The 21974-nt window shown below is 39.6% G+C and overlaps 1 protein-coding gene across 8 annotated transcripts in view; it reads left to right on the top strand.

Moving 5' to 3' along the window:
* The window catches only part of MYH10 (myosin heavy chain 10), a 121818-nt gene that overhangs the window by 52820 nt on the left and 47024 nt on the right, over positions 1–21974 (top strand). For all 8 annotated transcript variants that reach the window (XM_020869052.2, XM_020869050.2, XM_020869056.2 and 5 more), the window contains 6 exons: positions 12726–12789; positions 14611–14709; positions 16357–16500; positions 16725–16820; positions 19848–19966; positions 20588–20740. In XM_020869052.2, the coding sequence (XP_020724711.1) occupies positions 12726–12789; positions 14611–14709; positions 16357–16500; positions 16725–16820; positions 19848–19966; positions 20588–20740 (675 nt within the window). The remainder of the gene's footprint in view (positions 1–12725; positions 12790–14610; positions 14710–16356; positions 16501–16724; positions 16821–19847; positions 19967–20587; positions 20741–21974) is intronic.

The following is a 21974-nucleotide window of genomic DNA, read 5'->3' as shown; positions in this document are numbered from 1 at the left end:
GTTTTTGGAAATCAGGATAACTGTGACTTTTTTTTTTTTTTTACTGTGGGGGTGTAAAGTTGTGGTCTGTACAATAGTCTGATGTTACGGTTTCTGGGATAAGAAGCCACCAGACTATAGTTCAGTTCCTTTCAGTCACTCAGTCTTGTCCAGCTCTTTGTGACCCCGTGGACTGCAGCACACCAGGCCTCCCTGTCCATCACCGACTCCTGGAGCTTGCTCAGACTCAAGTCCATCGAATCGGTGATGCCATCCAACCATCTCATCCTCTATCATCCCCTTCTCCTGCCTTCAGTCTTTCCTGGCATCAGGGTCTTTCCGGTGAATCAGTTCTTCGCATCAGGTGACCGAAGTATTGGAGCTTCAGCTTCAGCATCAGTCCTTCCAATGAATATTCAGGACTGATTTTCTTTAGGATGGACTGGTTGGATCTCCTTACAGTCCAAGGGACTCTCAAGAATCTTCTCCAACACCACAGTTCAGAAGCATCAATTTTTAGGTGCTCAGCCTTCTTTATGGGCCAACTCTCACATCCATACATGACTCCTGAAAAAACCATAGCTTTGACTAGACAGACCTTTGTTGGCAAGGTAATGTCTCTGCTTTTTAATATGCTGTCTAGGTTGTTCATAGCTTTTCTTCCAAGGAGCAAGCATCTTTTTTTTTTTTTTTTTTTTTTTAAATTTTTCCATTTATTTTTATTAGTTGGAGGCTAATTACTTTGCATCATTGCAGTGGTTTTTGTCATACATTGAAATGAATTAGCCATGGATTTACATGTATTCCCCATCCCGGTCCCCCCTCCCACCTCCCTCTCCACCCGATCCCTCTGGGTCTTCCCAGTGCACCAGGCCCGAGCACTTGTCTCATGCACCCAACCTGGGCTGGTGATCTGTTTCACCCTAGATAATATACATGTTTCGATGCTGTTCTCTTGAAACATCCCACCCTCGCCTTCTCCCAGAGTCCACAAGTCTGTTCTATACAGACTTATGATTTCATGGCTGCGGTCACCATCTGTAGTGATTTTGGAGCCCAAAAAATAAAACCTGTCACTGATTCTGTTGTTTCCCCATCTATTTGCCATGAAGTGACAGGACCAGATGCCTTGATCTTAGTTTTTTGAATGTTGAATTTTAAGCCAGCTTTTTCACTCTCCTCTTTAACTTCCATCAAGAGACTCTTTAGTTCCTCTTTGCTTTCTACTGTAAGGGTGGTGTCATCTGCATATCTGAGGTTATTAATATTTCTCCCAGCAGTCTTGATTCCAGCTTGTGCTTCATCCAGCCTGGCATTTCATGTGATATACTCTGCATAGAAGTTAAATAAGGAGGGTGACAATATACAGCCTTGATGTACTCCTTTCCCAATTTGGAGCCAGTCTGTTGTTCCATGTCCAGTTCTGTTTCTTCTTGACCTGCATACAGATTTCTCAGGAGGCAGATAAGGTGGTCTGGTATTCCCATCTCTTTAAGAATTCTTCACAGTTGTGATCCACACAGTCAAAGGCTTTGGTGTAATCAATAAAGCAGAAGTAGATATTTTTCTGTAACTCTCTTGCTTTTCTGTGATCCAATGGATGTTGGCAATTTGATCTCTGGTTCCTCTGCCTTTTCTAAATCCAGCTTGAACATCTGGAAGTTCTCAGTTCACGTGCTGTTGAAGCCCAGCTTGGAGAATTTTGAGCATTACTTTGCTAGTGTGTAAGATGAGTGCAGTTGTACAGTAGTTTGAACATTCTTTGGCATTGCCTTTCTTTGGGATTGGAATGAAAACTGACCTTTTCCAGTCCTGTGGCCACTGCTGAGTTTTCCAAATTTGCTGGCATATAGAGTGCAGCACTTTCACAGCATCTTTTAGGACTTGAAATAGCTCAGCTAGAATTCTGTCACTTCTACTAGCTTTGTTCATTGTGATGCTTCCTAAGGCCCACTTGACTTCATACTCTAGGATGTCTGACTCTAGGTGAGTGACCAGACCATAGGGGACCCAGTATACAAAGGTAGCCAATAACCCTCTGTATGCTTATGCCCAGGCTCCTGAAACAGAGCACTGCAGACTATGTGGCTTAAACAATAGATTAAACAATGTGTTTTTTCACAGTGGAGGATAGAAGTCTGAGATCAATGTGTGGCCAGGGTTGGTTTCTTCCGAGGTCTGTCTCCTTGGCTTGTGGACAGCCATCTGCTGGGAGTTCATGTGCTCTTCCCTCTGCATGTCTGTTCTGTTCTTCTAAGACCCCAGTCACATTGGATTCAGCCCACCATTATGACCTCATTTTAACTTAATTACATCTGTACAGACCCTTTCTTTAAATACAGTCTTGCTCTGAGCTAGTAGACATCAGGATTTCAGCATATGAATTTGGGGGTGTGGGGGACAACTCCACCCTAACACCCAATACCCTTAGAGGTACTTGAAGTGCAAGAGGCTTTCCAGGTTATGTGAAAAGTAGTAGGGATGTATTTGCTTGGAATACTGTTTATTCCTAGTAAGACAGAATCTGCAGATCTGCTTAGTCCAAGTTCATTTAGTAATTATTTTAGCTTTTTCTCCACAAAGTGGGATAACAAATATGCCTGTGTCAGTAAGAAGCATAGCTGTGACTTTCAGATCTGAGGAAACTGAGCTACGTTTAGAGTTTCTGTCATTCCATGGATCATCAGTGTTGAGTCTGGGCCACAATTAAATTCTTTTTGCTGAAAGCCCTGTGTTTAGTGGCTGTGCTATGGGGTGGGAGATAGCTACCAGCTTTGGTATGAGAGTGTTGTAAAGATTTTCAAGGACTTCGTTGTGGAAAATGTTTTATTTTACCACATAAATCAAGGTACCAGTCTCTCCTGATTTCTAAACACCCCCTTCTCCCAAACCACACTCCAAATCCAAGAGAAAGAGTTTTGTGCTCATTTGTCTCACTTTTGCCTAGAAAAGGTAAATTGCTACTAACCAGTCCTGTCCTTTGGTCTAGAATGTGGTGATCCCATTATTAAAAGGTTAGGACTCAGCTGATGGGGATCTTGTGTTTGGAACAGAGAGACAGGTGACTTTGTATTAGAGTCTACTGCTTTGTAACCAGATATCGTAAGTCCTAGTGATGTAGAGCATTTTTTGTCTCAATGTTGCTGGGCACTGGTTCTGGCTCAGGGTCTGCCAAGAGGTCGTCATTACCGTGTGACTGGCTAGCGCTAAGCATCTGAAGGCTGCTGAGGCTGGAGGAGCTTAGCTTCCCAGCTTGTTACTCGGGTAGCTTTTGGCAAGAGGCCTCAGTTCCACAGACTTCCCTGGTGGCTCAACAGTAAAAAAAAAAAAAAAAAAAAAAAATCCGCCTGCCAGTGCTGGAGACACAGGTTCAATCCCAGGGTTGGGAAGATCCCCTAGAGAAGGGAATAGTAACCCACTCCAGTATTCTTACCTAGGAAATCCCGTGGACGGAGGAGCCTGGTGGGCAACAGTCCATGGGGTCTCAAAAGAGTCAGACACAACTTAGCGTCTAAAATAACAAATCTGTAATTTGCATTACTGTAGCTCAGTGGTTCTCAATTTGGAATCCCCTAGGGTTCCTGCACTTGGCATCTCCTGGGTGGAGGCCAGGCATATTGCTGAGTGTTCTGCAATGTACAGGAGGCCCCACAACAGAGTTATCCCCAAACATCAGTTATATGGAGGTTGAGAAACTCTGCTCTGCTGTGCTCCTTTAAATGGTAGTCTAAATTAGGTAATCACCTTTTGAAATTTATTTGTAAAGCAGTAACTGTACATGGTCCCCTTAATGCTTGTTATTGGCACAGCTTGTCCAAAGGTTGATAAAGATTATTCTGGTGGGAACTTGTTTTACACTCTACTGGTGGGGAGAATTTCTTACATTTCTTCCAGGAAAATTGATTCTAGCAAGAATCACCCATCAGTGTAAATTCTCAACAAACCCTGACTCAGCTGAAGCTGTCCCTTCCCAGGTGCTCGTGCTCCTGAGTAACCATCACTGAGTATGCTCCATCTAACACGGTAAAAGCGAATCCTTTTAGAAAAGATTCTTCATTAAGGCAGTGTTGTTAGACATAACTAATCATTCAACCAAGAAACAAAGATGCCTTTAAATTGTTGGCTTTGAGTCTTAATTTTTAGAAAGTCAACTTTATGTTGATATGTTTAGTATTTTTTTAAAGAAAGTTTCATAACCAGCTACTATTATCTTAAGGTGTTAACTGTACAATGTCACAAGAAGGTTGATTTTAGCAATATTTGTTCCATTGATCAACTCTCATTCCACATTCAGTTAAAACATTTTAGCAGTCTTCAGGGGGTGTTGCCAACCCTGGTTCTCAGGTGGTTAGAGAGTAGCCAGTGTAGACTCATTTTCAAATTTTACATGCTTGAATTTTTTTGTTGTGCCTTTCAGTTAATTGTTAATTAAGCACCTCTTCTTTGCTGGTCGGAGAAGGCAATGGCAACCCACTCCAGTTCTGTTGCCTGGAGAACCCCAGGGACGGCAGAGCCTGGTGGGCTGCTGCCTGTGGGGTCGCACAGAGTCGGACACGACTGACGCGACTTAGCAGCAGCAGCAGCTTCGCTGGTCACTGTGCTGCTTGTTATCTCCATTTGGATGTCTAATAGATTTCTCAAATTGGCATATTCCAAATGGAACTTTTTTCTTTTTCAAAGTATCTTTTTGTAAGTCTTAGGTGAATAAATGATACAATCAAGTCACCCAGTTGCTTAAGCGTAAAACAAAACAGAATCAACAAAACCTAGAAAACCAAAATACCTAGGAGTCATCCTTGATTGAGCATTTTTGTCATGGTTTATGTCCAGGCCAGGAGTGAATTGTGTGGGTCCACTTACAGAACATATTTCCAGCCTGTCCAAGTTTCTCCATCTTTGTCCCCTATACTCCTCATTTTTCTCAAAACCTAAATCAGGTCTGAGGAGGTTTCCTCTGTGTTCTCTCTCCAAGCCTCCTGCTGTTTTCCTTAATAGCACTTCCCACAGTCTGTGGTTTGCGCTGTGCTCATCTGTGGTTTCTTTCCTGCTAGGATATAAGATCCCTGATGGTAGGGGCCCTTCCCATCTTGCTTTCCAGATCCTTAGTTGCTGGCTCTGTGCCTCCCATGTACATAGTAGGTGTGTAGACGTCTTTGTGGAATCCATTCATTTACAGTGTGGTTGCCTACTAAGTGCTAGACACTCTTTTAGACCCTTGGACTAATCAGTGGACAGAGGTCACCTTCATTTGGGTTTTAACTTTTTGATCATTTGCCATCACATACATTTGAGCTCAGGTAACATGTTGCACATGCCAGGCTCTCTGGGAATATGCATGCCCTAATTTTTTTGCTTTTTTTTTTGTAGTTGATTTGCAACATTGTGTTAGTTTCAGATATACAGCAAAAATGATTCAGTTATACATATATATTTTTAGATTCTTTTCTGTTATAGGTTATTACAAGATATTAACCTATATCATTCCCAGTGCTGTACAGTAAATCCTAGTGGCTCGTCTGTTTCATATGTGGTGGTATGTATCTGTTAATCCCACACTCTTAATTCATCCCTGTCCTCCCTTTCCCTTTCGTCGCCATAAGTTTGTTTCTTATGTCTGTGAGTCTGGTTCTGTTTTGTAAATAAATTCATTCGCATTATTTTTTTAGATTCCACATGTAAGCAGTATCGTATATGTGTCTTTCTTTGTCTAACTTCACTCTGTATGATAATCTCTAGCTCCATCCATCTTGTTGCAGATGGCAATTTCATCCTTTTTTATGAATGAGTTCTATTGTGTATGTGTATATGTGTGTGTGTGTATATCATACCACATTTTTATTCATTGTAGATAAACATGTTGATGGACATTTAGGTTGCTTCCATGTCTTGGCTGTTACAAATAGTGTTGCTATGAACATTGGGGTGCATATATCTTTTTGAATTAGAGTTTTCATCTTTTCCGGATATATGCCCAGGAACAGGATTGCTGGATCGTATGGTAACTGCTTTTAGCTTTTTAAGGAACCTCTATACTGTTTTTCATCATGTCTATGCCCCAGATTTAGAAGTGTGGGGGTCTGGCCAGGAGAGAGGCTCTGGCACCATGGTTAGGCCAGGCCTGAGGTTGGGGTTGGTGTTGGACATCAACATGAAAGAGCAGTGTAATGTTAAAAGATGAATTGTGTGTCCAGTGGAATTCCATGTAGTCATATTTAAAGCTACGTGCTTGCAGTGAAAATATTTGAAACTATAAATTCCATAAATTTTAGAATCCATTTGTTTTCATTTCTTTGATCTGATATAGACGAGTAATTTCCTGAAGGATATCTTTTTTTTTTTTTTTTTCAAAGACTAGCATATGGTTTGTATTAGGGGAGATTCTTTAGGAGAGCATTACCCTTATGAAAATAATTGTTCACAGTTAGTCCAGCTCTCTGTTTACGGAGAAGTCAGATGCATTCCAGATGGAGAGGTTTATGTAAAATAAATCTCTTGTAATGAAACTTTGAAACAGTGATTTCAATTTCAAAATGATTGTATCGGCAGATACATCTTCCCTCAGAAAGTTTTAGTGGGGATCACTTTCCATTCTTCCTCAAATCTTTTCCCTTTTTGTTCTTTTCTCTTTTTTTCCTTCCTTTGCAAAGATTTAAGCCAGTTTGGCAATTCCCAAGTTATGTACCTCGAGGTATTAATAGCTAATTAGCTTCTAATCATTGGAGCCAGATACAGGCTCCAGGTGACCTCCCTACTGCTTGGCTACCAAGTTACAACGAAAGTGAGTCAGAGTTCTGTACCCTCACCTGTATTAGCCAGCAGGCACCAAAATCAGTTTTGTAGGTAAATTGAACACGGTCAATGCTCTGTCTTTAGTACTCTCACCCAGACTTTGCATAAAGACTTACTGAGGCCAACATGACAGCATCCAAGACAGGATGTGGTCTACATGGGGCATCCCTCATCCTCCAAGTGAGCTGCTGCCCTCCCAGCCCTTGGGGCTTGCTGCAGCCCTGACACCGGCCCTCACCGGAGTGGCTGGCGGATGTCTGTGTGTTTCCAGTCAGACCAGGGCTCTTAATGTCACTAATTTTCCCCCAGGAATTTCAAACATCCATTATACTAAGTAACAAGGCCACTTAATTCATAAGAAAACTCATTTTACCAATTAACAAAGCTTCTGGTGTAGTTCGGAGATTAAAACAGCTGGAGCATTTAAAATAGCCATCTGGCCTCGGGATTGCGTCCTGGCTAATTACTTCCCGAATGGGTTTTCCCTTTTAGGGCAAATAGCTACCTCCAGACTGGAGATTCTTCCTGGAGCAAACTCACTCACACACAGAGCACACTGTCTAGGCTACTGTGTTTTCTAGTAAAGTACAGATCTTACAACAACTTTAAATGCAAATTAGGAAGAGGGAAAAAAGTATTTTCAGAGCATGAAGACTGCATTGTCCCTGTAGTAAGGTGCTAACAATGGAGGTTTAATTACTATGGATATGTCGTAACCACCCACTAGAAAAAGTTCTAGAAAGTCGATTCAGAAGGGATAAAATTCTTTAAGATATTCTTAATAGTATCAAAATATCCAAGTTGTCCTATTGCCTCTTTTGAATGAAATTCTTAACAGTTTCAGTTTTACATAAGAGAGGATGCTAGCTGTCTTTGCTGTTCAGACTCTTGCAGGTAACGCACTGTCTTAGTTGTCCTTGGATCGGAACACAATGTGCACGGCATCAAAATGCATCCTCCCAGTTAGGTTGCCCTCTGAGATTCGAGATTCGAAAACTTCCCTCAGACCCACCAGTGAGAGAGTTTCCTGGTGTTTGGAAACTTTCTCTATTACGGGTCTCCGTCCCTAGCTCTTTTGTCTCTCTTTTTATCTTTTATATTGTGTCCTACCTCCTTTCGAAGACAATGGGCTGCTCTTCTGGGCGTCTGATGTCCTCTGCTAGCAATCAGAAGTTGTTTTGTGCAGTTTGCTCAGCGTTCAAATGTTCTTTCAATGAATTTGTAGGAGAGAAAGTGGTCTCCCCATCCTATTCCTCCACCATCTTAGCTCCTCCTCCAAAATGCATCCTCTATCATTCATACATGACGTAAAATACTTGTCCTGTTTTTGCTTTTTCCTTTGTTTTTGTCTTTGTTGACGAAATCCTGGTTGAATATTCTGAGTACCCCATTCTGACCTGTATGGGAATCAGATACAGAGCAGACATCTTTCACAGTGACTCAATGGACATGGGTTTGAGCACACTCTGGGAGAAGGTGATGGACAGGGGAGGCTGGCATGCTGCAGTCCATGGGGTCACAAAGAGTCCTGACTTAGGACTTTAGCGACTGAACAACAACAAAATCTTCCACAAGTTCCTTCATATCATGTTTAAAAGATTCGAGGACCCAACCCACTTAATAGTAAAACTCAACTTGTTTTCCACTTTGGTCTAGATTTGTATGTTAACACAGATGTTAATTCTGAAAGGGTACTGATTCCGGTATGTGAGGAGGTACTGGTTTCCTTTGGGGTCAGGGGAGGGCTGAAGGGAGACCCCTGTCCACTCTGTCCCCTCTCCACGTGTAGGCTTCCTCAGTCTCCCCCCTTTCTTCGTGACTTTTTGCCTGGCCCTTTTCATTCAGCCAGAAGATACTTCTCTGGCACTAACTGTAACGGTTAGAGCAACTATAGGGGCTGGTTGTGAAAAGGAAAGTGGACCGGGGGCTAGGGAGCTGATATGCAAGTTAGATGTTGTGTGTTGGTGACTTTGCTTGTTTAGCCAAGTAAGTTATCACATGTCTAAAATAATCTGGGACATTTCTTTTTAGGTTACCTATTCAGAAGCCCAATTTAGGGTGGTTTTTTTTTTTTCTTCCAATTTCTCCTTTTTTATGTAACTTCCTTTTTTTGGTTTATATTTGCCCATGAAGTAAACAAAAAATAAGCTCACCAAATCTAAAATGGATTATGTTCAGTGTAAGATTTTAAAGTTATTAGAGTTCAATGTTGCCAGTATGGTAACTTTGTCCTTTTGCCCAAATAAATTTTTTAATGAATTTTGAACTTCTGATGTAGAGTGGTAAAAGGGAATAGAAAATAATATAAGAAGTTGAAAGCTTAAATAACATGTCGATTAATATATAATAAAGAAATTAGGTTATTGAAAGCTGAAAGTTTATATTACTATACAACAAAGTTTTAAGTGAAATACTCAGCAAGAATTAGGTGGTATGATATGATTTTGATTAACTTTTCTACAGTGTTAAAGAAAAGTTTGAAAAAGTATCTGAGCAGCAGGTTGGCAGTGTATTCTTTGCAGTTTTGAAGTAATAACATTATCTTGACTACTCTCTTTTAAAATAGCTATTTTTTTTTAGCTCAGTGAAGTATTGTATAAATGATATAGCTATTTAAAAGTTGTAAAGAATTATAATCCTCATTTTAACCATCAGGACCTGATTTTACTTTAGTTTCTTTTTTGAACAGTTCTAACTATCTGTAAGAACTGCCAGTTTTTAAACTTTATTCTTTCTTAAGGATCTTCTACATAACAAAGATGGAATTGACTTATTTTAAAAAACAGAGTAAAACTCATTTCTCTCATAATTACCATATGATTCCTTTGGACCATTATATAAATCTAAGAAAAATTAAGGGTTTTAGTAATCTTACCACTATGATATATTAGTAATCTTTTCTGTATTTTGTAACATTTTGCTATTTCATCATCTTGGGAATTGATTCATCATTACTCATCAGTTATCCCCAACAATGTTAAAATAAGACCAGAATAATAAAGAGTAATGGAATTGCCTAGTAGGATGCTATCACAGTGACTACTGTATCGTCCTTTAGTTTGCTTATTATGTTGCCCAAAGAATTGCACTATATTTCAAGAAGGTATGAAAGATGCTGCAGAGAGCATTTTTTTAGTCTACTTTTAGCTTTCACTGAACATAGTTGAAAAATCAAAAATTTTCACCAAAATGGCCAAGAGAAAAGAGTGACAGAGGAACACATTTCACAAATACTAGATGAATGAGAAGATGAATGCAGAGAGAGAGGCAGCATTGTAGACTCTTAGCGATGATGGTGATCTTGGTTCAATAAGTCACAGAGTGAGTCTCCAAAGGGTGTAGCCTTGAATTTTCTCAGATTCAAGAACAATGTATTTCTAAAGACCAAAAGGAAATGTGTCTTTGGCATCCAGTTAGTCTTTGCAGAGGAAGAATTTCCTCACTCAGAACGTTGTAATAAGAATCTGGACCACTGTGTTCTGAATGACTGAGTGACAGTGCTCTTTCATCTTTTGTGATGTTTGTGGATCCACATTTATCCAGTATGGTTTATAAAAGGACAAATGCTGAAGGCAAAATTGTATATGAAAGTGATTAAAAAGAAGTTGATGGTGTCAAAATGAAGAGATTCATTGGATTGACCATTCTAATTGGTGCTTGTAAATCTACAATTGAAAAGGTTTTACAGTTACAGATCGAAAAAGATCTTCCCCCCTCCACAGAATTACGGACTGTCAGACGTTTTAGGTATTCTTCCAGTATTGCATTCTGACAATGCAAAGGCAGTAGTAAGTGAGAACCTGTTGTCAGAAGAGAATAAAGGTGTTTATGGTTGCCACTCTGAATAGTTATGTGCCCAGACTTGAAAATAATGGATTAGTTTTCCTTACAATTTAGAAGTTGAAATCAGACTGCAGTGTTATCATGGACTGCTACTCTCTGTAGTAGTTTTATTGTAAGAGAACTTGAAACAAGCACAGAACCTTCCTTTAAATTACTGTTCAGCTTGAAGGTAATGAATGTACTTGATAAACCGAACTACTACTCAGCTCCACTAGACTATCATGGGAGTCCTTTCTCTGTTCCCTTAGCGCTGCCTCAGTCCCCCGGACGTGCTTGGGCTACGTTGTTCTCCTACAGCTGCTCAAAAAGCACGGCCTTGCTTCTCCTGGGGTTGGGGAGCATTGTGTCAGCATCTCTCAATGCCTCAGCCATTTTATTTGTATTAACTGTTATTTGTGTAAACTGTTATTTGTATTAACTGTTATTATTAAGTCCGCTTACATAATATCACTAGTCCATTTGAAAATGAGGAAAAGTTTTTTCTCCTGTTTAAAAAAAAAACTTTCCAAACAAAACTTTCTCTCCCTTCCCTTCATGAAATAAAACTAACCAAATAAGCAAGCAAATTGTCATTTTTATTTTGTGACTCCAAAGTAATTAACAAATTCTCTATGGAAGTAATTGCTGAATGCTCACCAGCAGCCTCTTAAAGATGGATTTGCGTGGTAGTCGATAGAATTTAAATTGTTACCTCTTTAAGTTCTGTGGCACAAAGATCCACTTATAAGCTTGAGGGTGTTGCTGATATTGGTGTCACCATCCTCTTTTTCAGTTTCATGTTCTGTTAATGTATTCTGTTGTCCACATATACTCAGTTACAAATGTTAGACCCTTGTCTAGAGTTGTTTCAGTTTAACCCGTGTTTTGCTAATTTATAAACGTAGTGAGTGACTTTATACATAACTGTTTGAGAGGTGCTAAAAGGCTGTCTTTCACAAAATGCTTTTACTTCATCCAGGAATCATGTTTTTTACCTGCCTCTCAAACGCTTCGGGTTTTAGTGGCATCCAAAGCAGACCCTTAGTGAAATGTGCATCTTTTACTGTGGTGGCATGATACTTTAGCTGTATCAAACTAGCCATGCATTTTCTGTGCAGAGCAAGGCTTTCAGTTCCTGGACTGCACACTGCTCCGCTGATCTGTATCTCTGTCCATACACCAGTACCACACCTTCTTAATTATACTTTAACTGTCTTAATTATCCTATAGCATCTTGAAATCAAGTAGTGTGAGTCCTAGAGCTCTCAAAATCATTGTGATTTCTTTAGGTCTTCTTCAGTTCCCTTTAACTTTAGAATCTGCTTGTCCATGTCCATCGAGAAAGCCATCCCATCCCTTGCCTTTTCCTGTGATGAATAGTTGTAGTATGTTTATGAATATCAGTCCTTAGCAGCCCTGGGATTCTCGATCATTGTTGTGTTCCTTGGTTTTACAAAGTATATTTAATTTGGCCTTTTATATCTATATTTGCAAGTAAGATATTTGCTTTTATTTTCCTTTCTGATATGTTTTTAATGATATGTTTACCAACTTGTGTATTCAGTGTTATGATAACTTTATAAAATGGGATTGTGAAAGAATCACTATTTTCTGTTTCCCTGAAAGTTATGTGTGTAGTAAGACAATTCAGTTTTCCCTAAGGAATTTGCTAAACTATTTAAGACCAATCCATCATTTTTAAAGGAGTAATTACATTTTATTATTTTCTGTGTTTATGGTCTGTTCAACTTTTCTTTTTTCTTTGAATGAATTTCTGTTTTCTTAGGAAATCATCTTTATTTTTCATTTTTCTCAAATCTAGCATTAGAGGACTGGATACAGTGTTCTTTTAAAGCTATTAAAATCTTTCAGATTATTTAGAAGAGCTTTTAAAAATTTTTAAATGGCTAGCATTTCATTTTTTATTATGTCCAGTAAAGTAACCTACCCCAGCCCTAAGTTTATTGAGGCTTTTTTTTTTCCTTTTATTTGGGATAATATATTTAAGATTCCATTTTTGTAACCAACTTGTGGATACATGACAGAGTAACTTTGCCGTATTTATTAAAGCGTTCAGATCTCCTGTGGCCTTAATTTATTTTCAGCTTTTTATTTTTTTTGTAATTTATTTTCAGGGCAAGTTTATTAGGATCAACTTCGATGTAACTGGCTATATCGTTGGGGCCAACATTGAAACATGTATCCTTTTTCATAATTGCATTATTCAAAATAGAGAATGATTTAATCTTCCTGCGGCCTTGTGGCCATCCTCTGTGATGCCTCTTCCATTTGCCAGATGATAAAACTTAAGCCCAGAGAAATTGTGACTTGTTTAGATACCTTTAACTATTGAATATGAACTCCAAAGTGATATTTTGTTGTTGTTTGTTTTTGACACTGGGTCATGATCTGGTCACATGGCTGGGGAAGTGGAGGGTCCCACTAAGGTGAGAACACCTGTACATCTGTACAGGCATTTGTACAGGCAAATGGATCCAGGAAGTGTTTGTGTGCTCTTAGCACATTTAGGTGAATGCCTTGTGTTAAAACATCTTCAGTTAACTGCTATATTAGCCCATTTTTTTCCCCATCTACTTTTGATATTTGTAGAGTGACCATGTCCCATTAAAACAAACCTTATAATCTACAGAGTTGAAGCAGTTTATGTTAAGCAGAATAAAGTCAGAGGGGAAAAAAAAGTCAAACACATGGACTGGTCCTAAGAAATGTCACAAGCTTTATAGCCTTAAGGAATGATGGATCTATAGAGAGAATTAATTTGATTAAAAAGAATAAATTAGAAATGATTCTGAATGATAATGTCCCAATTAGAAAATTAAACAGGTGACAATTCTCTATACTTGTTAATACTCTTTGTGATAGATATTGTTTCTGTCCCTCGGGTCAGGGATGGATCAGATTTTTCCTGTTAATTCAGAACTATATTTTATGTCTCTAAATATGCTCAGAGCCAGAAAACAAAACAAACACTTGAACATGACAGGCAAATGGATCCAGAGCAGGGGTCCCCAGCCTCTGAGATCTAACGCCTGATGATCTGAGGTGGAACTAATGTAATAATAATAGAAATAAAGTGCACAATAAATGTAATGCGCTTGAATCATCCCCAAACCATCTCCACTCTGGTCCATGGAAAAATCATTTTCCACAAAACCAATCCCTGGTGCCAAAAGGGTTGGTGACCGCTGTGCTAGAGTCTCTTCATATTGAAGAACATCCTTCTTGTGCATGCACTCTTCACCGAATGTGGAGGGTGTGTTTGGGATAGTCCGATTTTTAGTTACAATTAGGCTGTTTGCACATACACAGTTTGCTTTGGTGGCCCCAGGAAGATTTAATTCAGAGAAGGTAATTCTCTCCCAAAGCAGTGAAACTGAGACTCTTGGGAGTCCAGTGTGAGTGTCAACGCAGAGATATTCCAGGAGCATCCAGACTCGGTGGACAGAGAAACCAAACAGGCCCCAGATCCGCGCCCCAAATACCCACACGGGGGTGCGGTGTTCTGACACACAGGTATTAACTGACTGGCGTGGTACCAGAGTTACACACATTTTGGAGTCCAGCAAAGTTTTGGTTTCTGACTGTGCTGTTTGAGTAATTTCTTTGTGCCCTGGTTTCCTTCTTTGTGAAATTGCAGTAAGTCTGCTGTTTCAAGGCTTTTCTGCCTCAGACAACTTGGCTTCCCTTTTTTAATAGCATCTCACGGCTCCTTGTGTAGAGCTATGTTCTTTGAACATAATCCAAGTCAGGGTAGTGTGGGTGGAGGAGGGATGAGGGAAGTGCTCTAATCCTCAAGCTCCCTGCAAGTTCAGAGGTTCTAGAAGATTAGTGAGAAACAGAAATTGCATGTCTTTTCTTTTTCCACATACAAAATCCAGTCATTTAGAGTGATTCATTGCAGACTAGTTACTAAAGAAAGAAAAATCTTACAAATTAAGTGTGTACTGACACTGAGAGGAGACCACCTTTTCATTGTCACCCTTAACCACCTTTGCTCAGACCTTCTGGAAAAATCTCGTGCTGTTCGTCAAGCAAAAGATGAACGTACTTTTCATATCTTTTACCAGTTGTTATCTGGAGCAGGAGAACATCTGAAGTGTAAGTTACAGATTTTTTTTTTACTGTTTTATGTTCAGTTGAATATCATTTATAAGACTTTTTTTGGAGAAGGAAAACAGTTATAGAATTATGCACACACACACACACACACACCAGAATTCTAGCTGGCTAAATTATGAAAGTGAAATTGAACTTCAAGCCATGGGATAGGTACTTTAAGTGGCAGGCATATGGGTGGTGTTATATTATCTTTTTGTACTTTTCTTTTAAAATAATTTTAAATTTGAAGGTATATGATGTGTTTTATACAAATTTTGTTTCAAAATTTGTTAATATAAAAGTAATAAAAAATAAATTTATTTAATAAAGTTAAATTGAATACATGTGTGTGTTCCTAGATTTTCAAATGAATGTATGTTATGCTTCCAGTAGTTCTAGAAAGAGTCTGTGTGTATTTTTATTTTATGAATCACAAAGACCAGAAATTTAGGGTTGGACACAGTAAAAAGTAAGTTCTTTCCTGGGTCAGAATTTTGTTGGGTCAGAAGAAGATGCACAACTTTTTGGTTTCTTCTGGGTCTCAGAGTAAATGCTGCTTCTCTAGAACTAGTATGTATGTTATTTAAATATCACAATAGACGTGTAAAACCCTACAATCCTTTTCTCACTTGAGATCTAGGCTTTTACTAACCATGGATCATCTGTAGAAGCATTAAACCCAGCAATTAGTTAAAGACCTGCAAGGGAAAAAAAAATCAGCAAATAGAATAATTGCCATTGAGAGACTGAAATTCCAAGGTTGTGCAGTAGGTAATGGGGCAGGGAAGAAAACCCTCATTTTCAGCCTGGCAGACTGAAAGCAGCAATGAATCAAGAAAATAACTTAAAAGAAGGAATTTTCTTTTTTTTTTTTAAAAAAAAAGCAGTCAATACCCAGTGGAACCTCCATGTGATGTTGATAAGAATTACGGGGTTGGTGTGATCAGGAGAAGTTCTCTGCAGGAGAGCCAGTGACACAGAAAGCCAGAAGCACAGATAACATCCACTGTTGGAAAAACCATCTGTTTTACTATTTTGCACGCTCCTTCTTTTCTTAAGAGCACATTTGTTGAAAAGGAGCTTGTTCTCGCTTATTCATGTCCCCTGAAGTAAGAGAGTCAGTGGGCACGTCTCTTAGAATACCCTGGCAGACTAGTGCTACATCAGACATCACTCTCAAAGGCAAATGGACCACTGAGCAGACTGACTTGGAGAAAGGGTTCCAGGGTGCTGGCTGGGCTCAGGACTTGGCGGGCCCATGTTCTACACCAGGAACATAGAATATGGGTTTTAAGGCTCCTCCTCAAAAGATGTCTAAAGTATTTAAATCTGAAAACAATAAAGTTTAGTTATCTGGAAAATTGATATCATTTCCCAGCAATCTGATTTCAAATATAATATTGTACAAACCACTGTCGCAAAAGTCCCTGTTGAGATTTCTGTTGTTTACATCATCATTTTCTTTCATTGTACAGATCATGGAAGACTGTCTGTGTATTTAACATCAGAATGTAAAGGAAGCAAAAGTCTGGTGGTGGTGGATTAGATGTTTTTCTGTCCTGTGGGTCCAGTTTGAAGATGGGGCTGTGCTTCAATCTGTTGATGACTATTTATTACATTGTATTTCATTATGTTTTTTTTTTTCAGCTGATTTGCTCCTTGAAGGATTTAATAACTACAGATTTCTCTCTAATGGCTATATTCCTATTCCGGGACAACAAGACAAAGATAACTTCCAGGAGACGATGGAGGCAATGCATATAATGGGCTTCTCCCATGAAGAGATTCTGTGTATGTATGATTTCTCTAATAAGATTCTGATGTTCAGTTTTACCAAGACTTATAAACTAGGGTTAAATAACCTAAACTAGAAAATGATTGTGAAGTTAATGGGACCTGCCTCTTAATTCTGAAAAGTTTTGTGTAGCTAATTTTTAGCACAAAATACATTAGAATATGTCCTTTATGTTTTGATATCATATTTTAATTTTTTTTCTTTTTATATCAACATACAGCAATGCTTAAAGTGGTATCTTCAGTGCTTCAGTTTGGAAATATTTCTTTCAAAAAGGAGCGAAACACTGATCAAGCCTCCATGCCGGAAAATACAGGTAGGCTGATGAACACTGATTTTATTTCTGTTTCTGTGGCCTGTTGTGTTCTCCAACAATGTGTTACAACATGAGCGTAACAGCATCCTGAGGTGTCTCCCATGAGGCTCCACGTGCCTACGTAAGGGTCAGTCTGATTCCAGAAAGGAGGTCGGAGGATGGAGTGCCAGCTGAGAAGCGGGTGTGGGGATCCTGCCTTAGTGATGGGGGTTAGGACTGGGGGGTGGGCTGAAGAGACCACATGGCTTATCCCGAAGGGAGCGACGCTGTTGGCTTCCAGCTAGTTTTCTCCTTGCCAGAATGCAGGTCCAGGGCCGCCAACCAGAACTGATTTTTCAGAGAAAGGTGGAAACCTAGATTTTAATATGAAATTTTCAAACTTTTAAATACTGAAAATGGATTGAAATTCACAACAGTCAAAAACAAAACTTTTTGAACCATAAAATGTGTTTGCAAGCCTTCTGAGGTCGGCTGCTGACAGTCTGGAGACGCAAAGGAAGCCGAGGCATCTGTGTGTTGACTCAGTGCTTGGTCACCAGAATGTTCCTCTGCCTCCCAGGCGATCCTTTTCCTTTCCTGATTCGTTTATCGAGCAACTGTTTTTTAAAAGCCAAAGTGGCTCCAGTGTCATTGCCTCATGGCTGTTCATTACATCCCCAGTAATAGAAGTAAAATTAACTGCTTTTTATTGAATAAGAAGCTTTAAAAAATTACAACTCTATAAATTTTCTTGAATTATTACCTATATTAGGTAGTAGTGGTGGTTAATTAACACTTGCATTGTTGCAGTGTGCCAGAGTTTGTCCTTTTTTTTTTTTTCCATTTATTTTTATTAGTTGGAGAGTTTGTCCTTTTTAACTACAGCACAATTTAAACATGTGAGAGGGGAGGGCAGGGTGGAAGGACCTCCTACCACGTTCTTGTCTCCTGGCGTAGACAACCACCAACTCATGGCCTGTGTTTCATTTATACCACTTCCCCTTTCCTAGATTATTTCAAAGCAAACCCCAGATACTTCATCTGTAAACATTTCAGTTTGATGCTCAACTCAGGATCAGAAAATGAGGTCTTGAAATGGATATATACACTTGGACTTCTGTTTGTATTGACGATATTTCTGCTCTTACCAGAGTTTTTCAGGTTTCAGTATTTTTAAAATTTTTAATTCTGATAAAATTACACATAACAAAATCTGTCATTTTAGCCCTTTTTTAAGCGTATAGTTCAGTAATATATATTCACATTGTCATGCAGTCACTCTCTAGACTTCACCTTGCAATCTTAAACTCTAAAACAAGTCCCCATATCCCCCTACCCCAGCAACCACCATTCTACTTTGTCTCTACGAATAGGACGAGTCTGGGTACCTCGTATAAGTAGAATCATTCAGTGTTTGTCTTTTGTGACCGGCTTATTTCATCAGGTTAATATATTATTATGTTAATTTCCCATGGCATTTTTACATGTTGGTATCAAAATGGCGTTTTTCAGAAAAGTCTTATTCTCTGCTATCATTAATAAGACTAAAACTAAAATTACCTTCATTAGCACCTCACTCCAGACCATTTTTCCTCATCTTCTCCACCCCGTACCCCCTCACCCCCGATGAATAAGGTGAATACAGCAAATAGCTGTTAGCCTGTAGTACCAGAAGCACCACAGATTTGAAAGAGAAAAGTACATCTAGTCACAGAAATTTATCACAAACGTAATAAAGAACCAAAAGGAAGAGCACATTTCAGTTATTGGGCTTTGGATATAAAGAGTTTGAAACTAGATTAAAATCTGGAAAAACAGTCACAAACAGAGCAGGTGAGAACTGGGCAACTAGGGTCATTATTGCCGCTGTGAAAACCAAGAAAAGTCTGCCAGGTCTAACCACTGATCTGTGGGATGGCGGGCGCCAGAGGCGCGTGTCCAGAGACCACAGGACACCCAGACATCTGCCTGCTCCCCACTGGAGTTTTCTCAGCGACATTGGCAGATTGTTACTTTTTAGATTGAAAATGACTATAAAGAAAAACAAAAGTGGCAAATAACAGAGTGATAAGGCTTGGAAGTAGAAAAGGTAATAAGGAAACTTGTTTACCCTGTGGAGGAGAGTAAGCCAATAGAGCCGCTCTATGAAGTGTGTTTTTTAGCTGCTAAAACGACGTTTATCATCACAAAAAAGAATGTGAGCAATTCGCTTTTTCTACTTCTGTGTGTTTTTCAGCTTCCCACCCAACATGTACACACATGCATACGTATGTACATTAACTGAAAGGAGCCAGGATGTAGAGGATGAGGAGGGCAGTTGGCGAGAAGACTCATAAACCAAAGGAAGTGTTCCCTGAGGCACAGCCTCCCTGCCCACTCAGGGGTGCTGCTGGATGGCCAGCAGTTCACTTGGGTCAGGGGGGTAGGATGCAGTGCATCTTTGAGAATGAACTTGGTTATGTCTCTACATGACTCAAAATGTGTTTATCCTTAGAGAATTTTATTGTTATTTATTTATTAGTAATTAGAACACTTATTGGACCTTAGTGACATTAGGCAGTGAACTTCTGATGAGGAAAGTGCCCTAAATTTGGTAAGAATCAACAATAACAAAATTAGCAGCTTTTTAATGTGAGTCATGTAATCAAATAATTGATTTTTAAAGTCCCTTAGGGTTCTTGCCTACTAAAGTACTAGGATCACTCTGTAGGCATGACAAATTATCTTGGTAACATGATTTAAACTATTTTGAACACCATTTTTCTCATTCTCTGCATTATTCATGAGTTCTAAGACTTAGTAATTTCTATTAAGCTATCCAGAGTAAGTAATTGCTGACTAATCATCTCTTATGGCCTAAGGAGTCTTGTTAATATGAAAGGATGAAGGTAGTTTTTATGAGACCTAACACCTGTCTAACCTTAAGACTTATATTTAATTTCTTAATACAATTAGGTGATTACTAAGGGGTTTCAAGTGTTTATTGAATGTGCTGTGACTAGATCGGTAAGGAGAAGCCTGGTATTTAGGAGGCCTTTTACCCTCTAGTTGCACAGAAGCTCTGCCATCTTCTTGGCATGAATGTGATGGAGTTCACTCGGGCCATTCTCACCCCCCGGATCAAGGTTGGCCGAGACTACGTGCAGAAAGCCCAGACCAAAGAACAAGTAAGTTTAACAGTTACCACACAGTTGCTTGAGTGATTGATAACCATGGTCATGACACCTTCTGATTGGCACATAGAAAGCTGAACCAATAAAAGCTCCATCATCCAGATGTTTCTTGGTACTAGTTGACTGTTTTCTCGCAGAAACTTTTTAGAGGTGACTTACAAAAAAGGAGGTTTGAAATATAAACTTAAATTTTTCCCAGGTAGATGGACTATCCAGGAGGAAAAAGCTGTGTACCCTGGCATCCCACCCAGCAGAGGGGTGCCCTGATTGACCCCTTGTCCCTGTAAGGGAGGAGGGCACAGCAGCAGGAACGTAGGAGTTAGAATCACCTGTTTCGTGGTGGACTCTGGGCCGATAATGCTGCACAGAGGCCCAAGGGCAGGGGGAGGAAGGCATTTTTACTGGGCATTTTCATCCATCTCCTACATGTATCTCCAGTCTGTATCTAATTGTACTAATACCTTCTGTTGTGTAAAATTGAGACATGATTAAACAGTAAGTGCTCTTTTAGGGTTTGGAGGGTACTGTAGATCATTAAATTCCCTCCATCTAACAGCTTTTAGTGTTGTCCTGAGATTATTTTCAGACTAAAAGGTTGCTGTTGTCTAATTACAGGCAGATTTTGCAGTAGAAGCTTTGGCAAAAGCTACCTATGAGCGGCTCTTCCGCTGGCTCGTTCACCGCATCAATAAAGCTCTGGACAGGACTAAACGGCAAGGGGCCTCCTTCATTGGGATCCTTGACATCGCTGGATTTGAGATTTTTGAGGTATGTCACTCTCCCTCCTGCTCTTCTTGCTTCTGTTTATTCTTTCATCAAATAATCTCCTAGGCTCACAGTGTACCAACTGCAGTGCCAGGCACCAGGGATATGATGGCAGATAAGCAGGTACAGTCCCTGCCATTCTAGTAGAGGGTCAAACGTTAAGTGACAGGAAAACCACCAAATCCTCGGGATTTTGAATAATGAAGTGAGAAAGGGGCTGTGATGGAAGGAACTGGGGAGACCCACAGTGCACAGGGTGTCCGCAGCTGTGAGAGCTCAGCATGAGAAGCCCCAGCCTCAGGAAGAATCCCCGGCAAAATGAGGTAGGTCTAGTGGTCCTGCATGGGAGAGAATTTGTTAGATGTTAGAAACTGCCAAAAGCCAGGGTGACTAGACGTAGCTGACCAGAGAGGCAGAGGAGCCGGAAACACAGAGTGTGAGATGGAAAAGCAGACGTGGGGAGAGTGTGGAGGGTGGTGGTGTCATAGCTCCGGGGCCAGATGATGGTGGTTTGGGCGGGGGTTGGGAGCAGCCCGAGATGTGAGATGGAGAAATGAAGAGACGTGATGGTCTCTGTTCTGGAGACACACCCACAGCTTTTGTTGATGGGTTTCAATATATTTCATTATTAATCTGACTAGATTTCTCCAAACAGCATCAATCCATCAAAGGTTTGTAGTCACATACCTACTGTGGTTTTGCTAAAACCTTGATAAAATTTTGGTCTCCTAAAAATGTAAAACTTTATCTCTCTTTTGATAGACCGATTATATAGTAAGGCATAAATACTTCTTGGGATCAGTGTAATACTTTGGCCAGTTGGATATTGAATTGTCTTGTTTTGAAATGAACTCTTTTGGATTATGTCTATCCTCATAAAATCTGAACTGTTATGGTGTAGTAGTTTTATCCAACAAACTGCCACTGCCACTATAAGAGATAGCTTTAATATGTATTGATTTGTGAATAACTGAAAAACCATGAAAGGTGACTGCATGCAAATTGCATGTCTGTTGCTTTCCTATATGTAAACCATCAGCAGATCATGGAAGAAAAAGACCTCCACTTCCAACTGCAAAAAACAGATGAAATACCTAAGAATGAATTTGAGAAAAAATGGACAAGATTTAGTTGAATACAACTTTACAGTGCTACTGTAAAAAAACAAAAGACTTAAAGAAATGTGAAAACGTGCCTTGTCCTTGGGTGAGAAAATTCAGCATTATAAGGGTGTAAA

Source organism: Odocoileus virginianus, chromosome 17, assembly GCF_023699985.2.
Source record: "Odocoileus virginianus isolate 20LAN1187 ecotype Illinois chromosome 17, Ovbor_1.2, whole genome shotgun sequence".
NCBI lineage: Eukaryota > Metazoa > Chordata > Mammalia > Artiodactyla > Cervidae > Odocoileus > Odocoileus virginianus.
The sequence above is the reverse complement of the archived record's forward strand: the minus strand, read 5'-3'. Positions and strand labels throughout refer to the sequence as shown.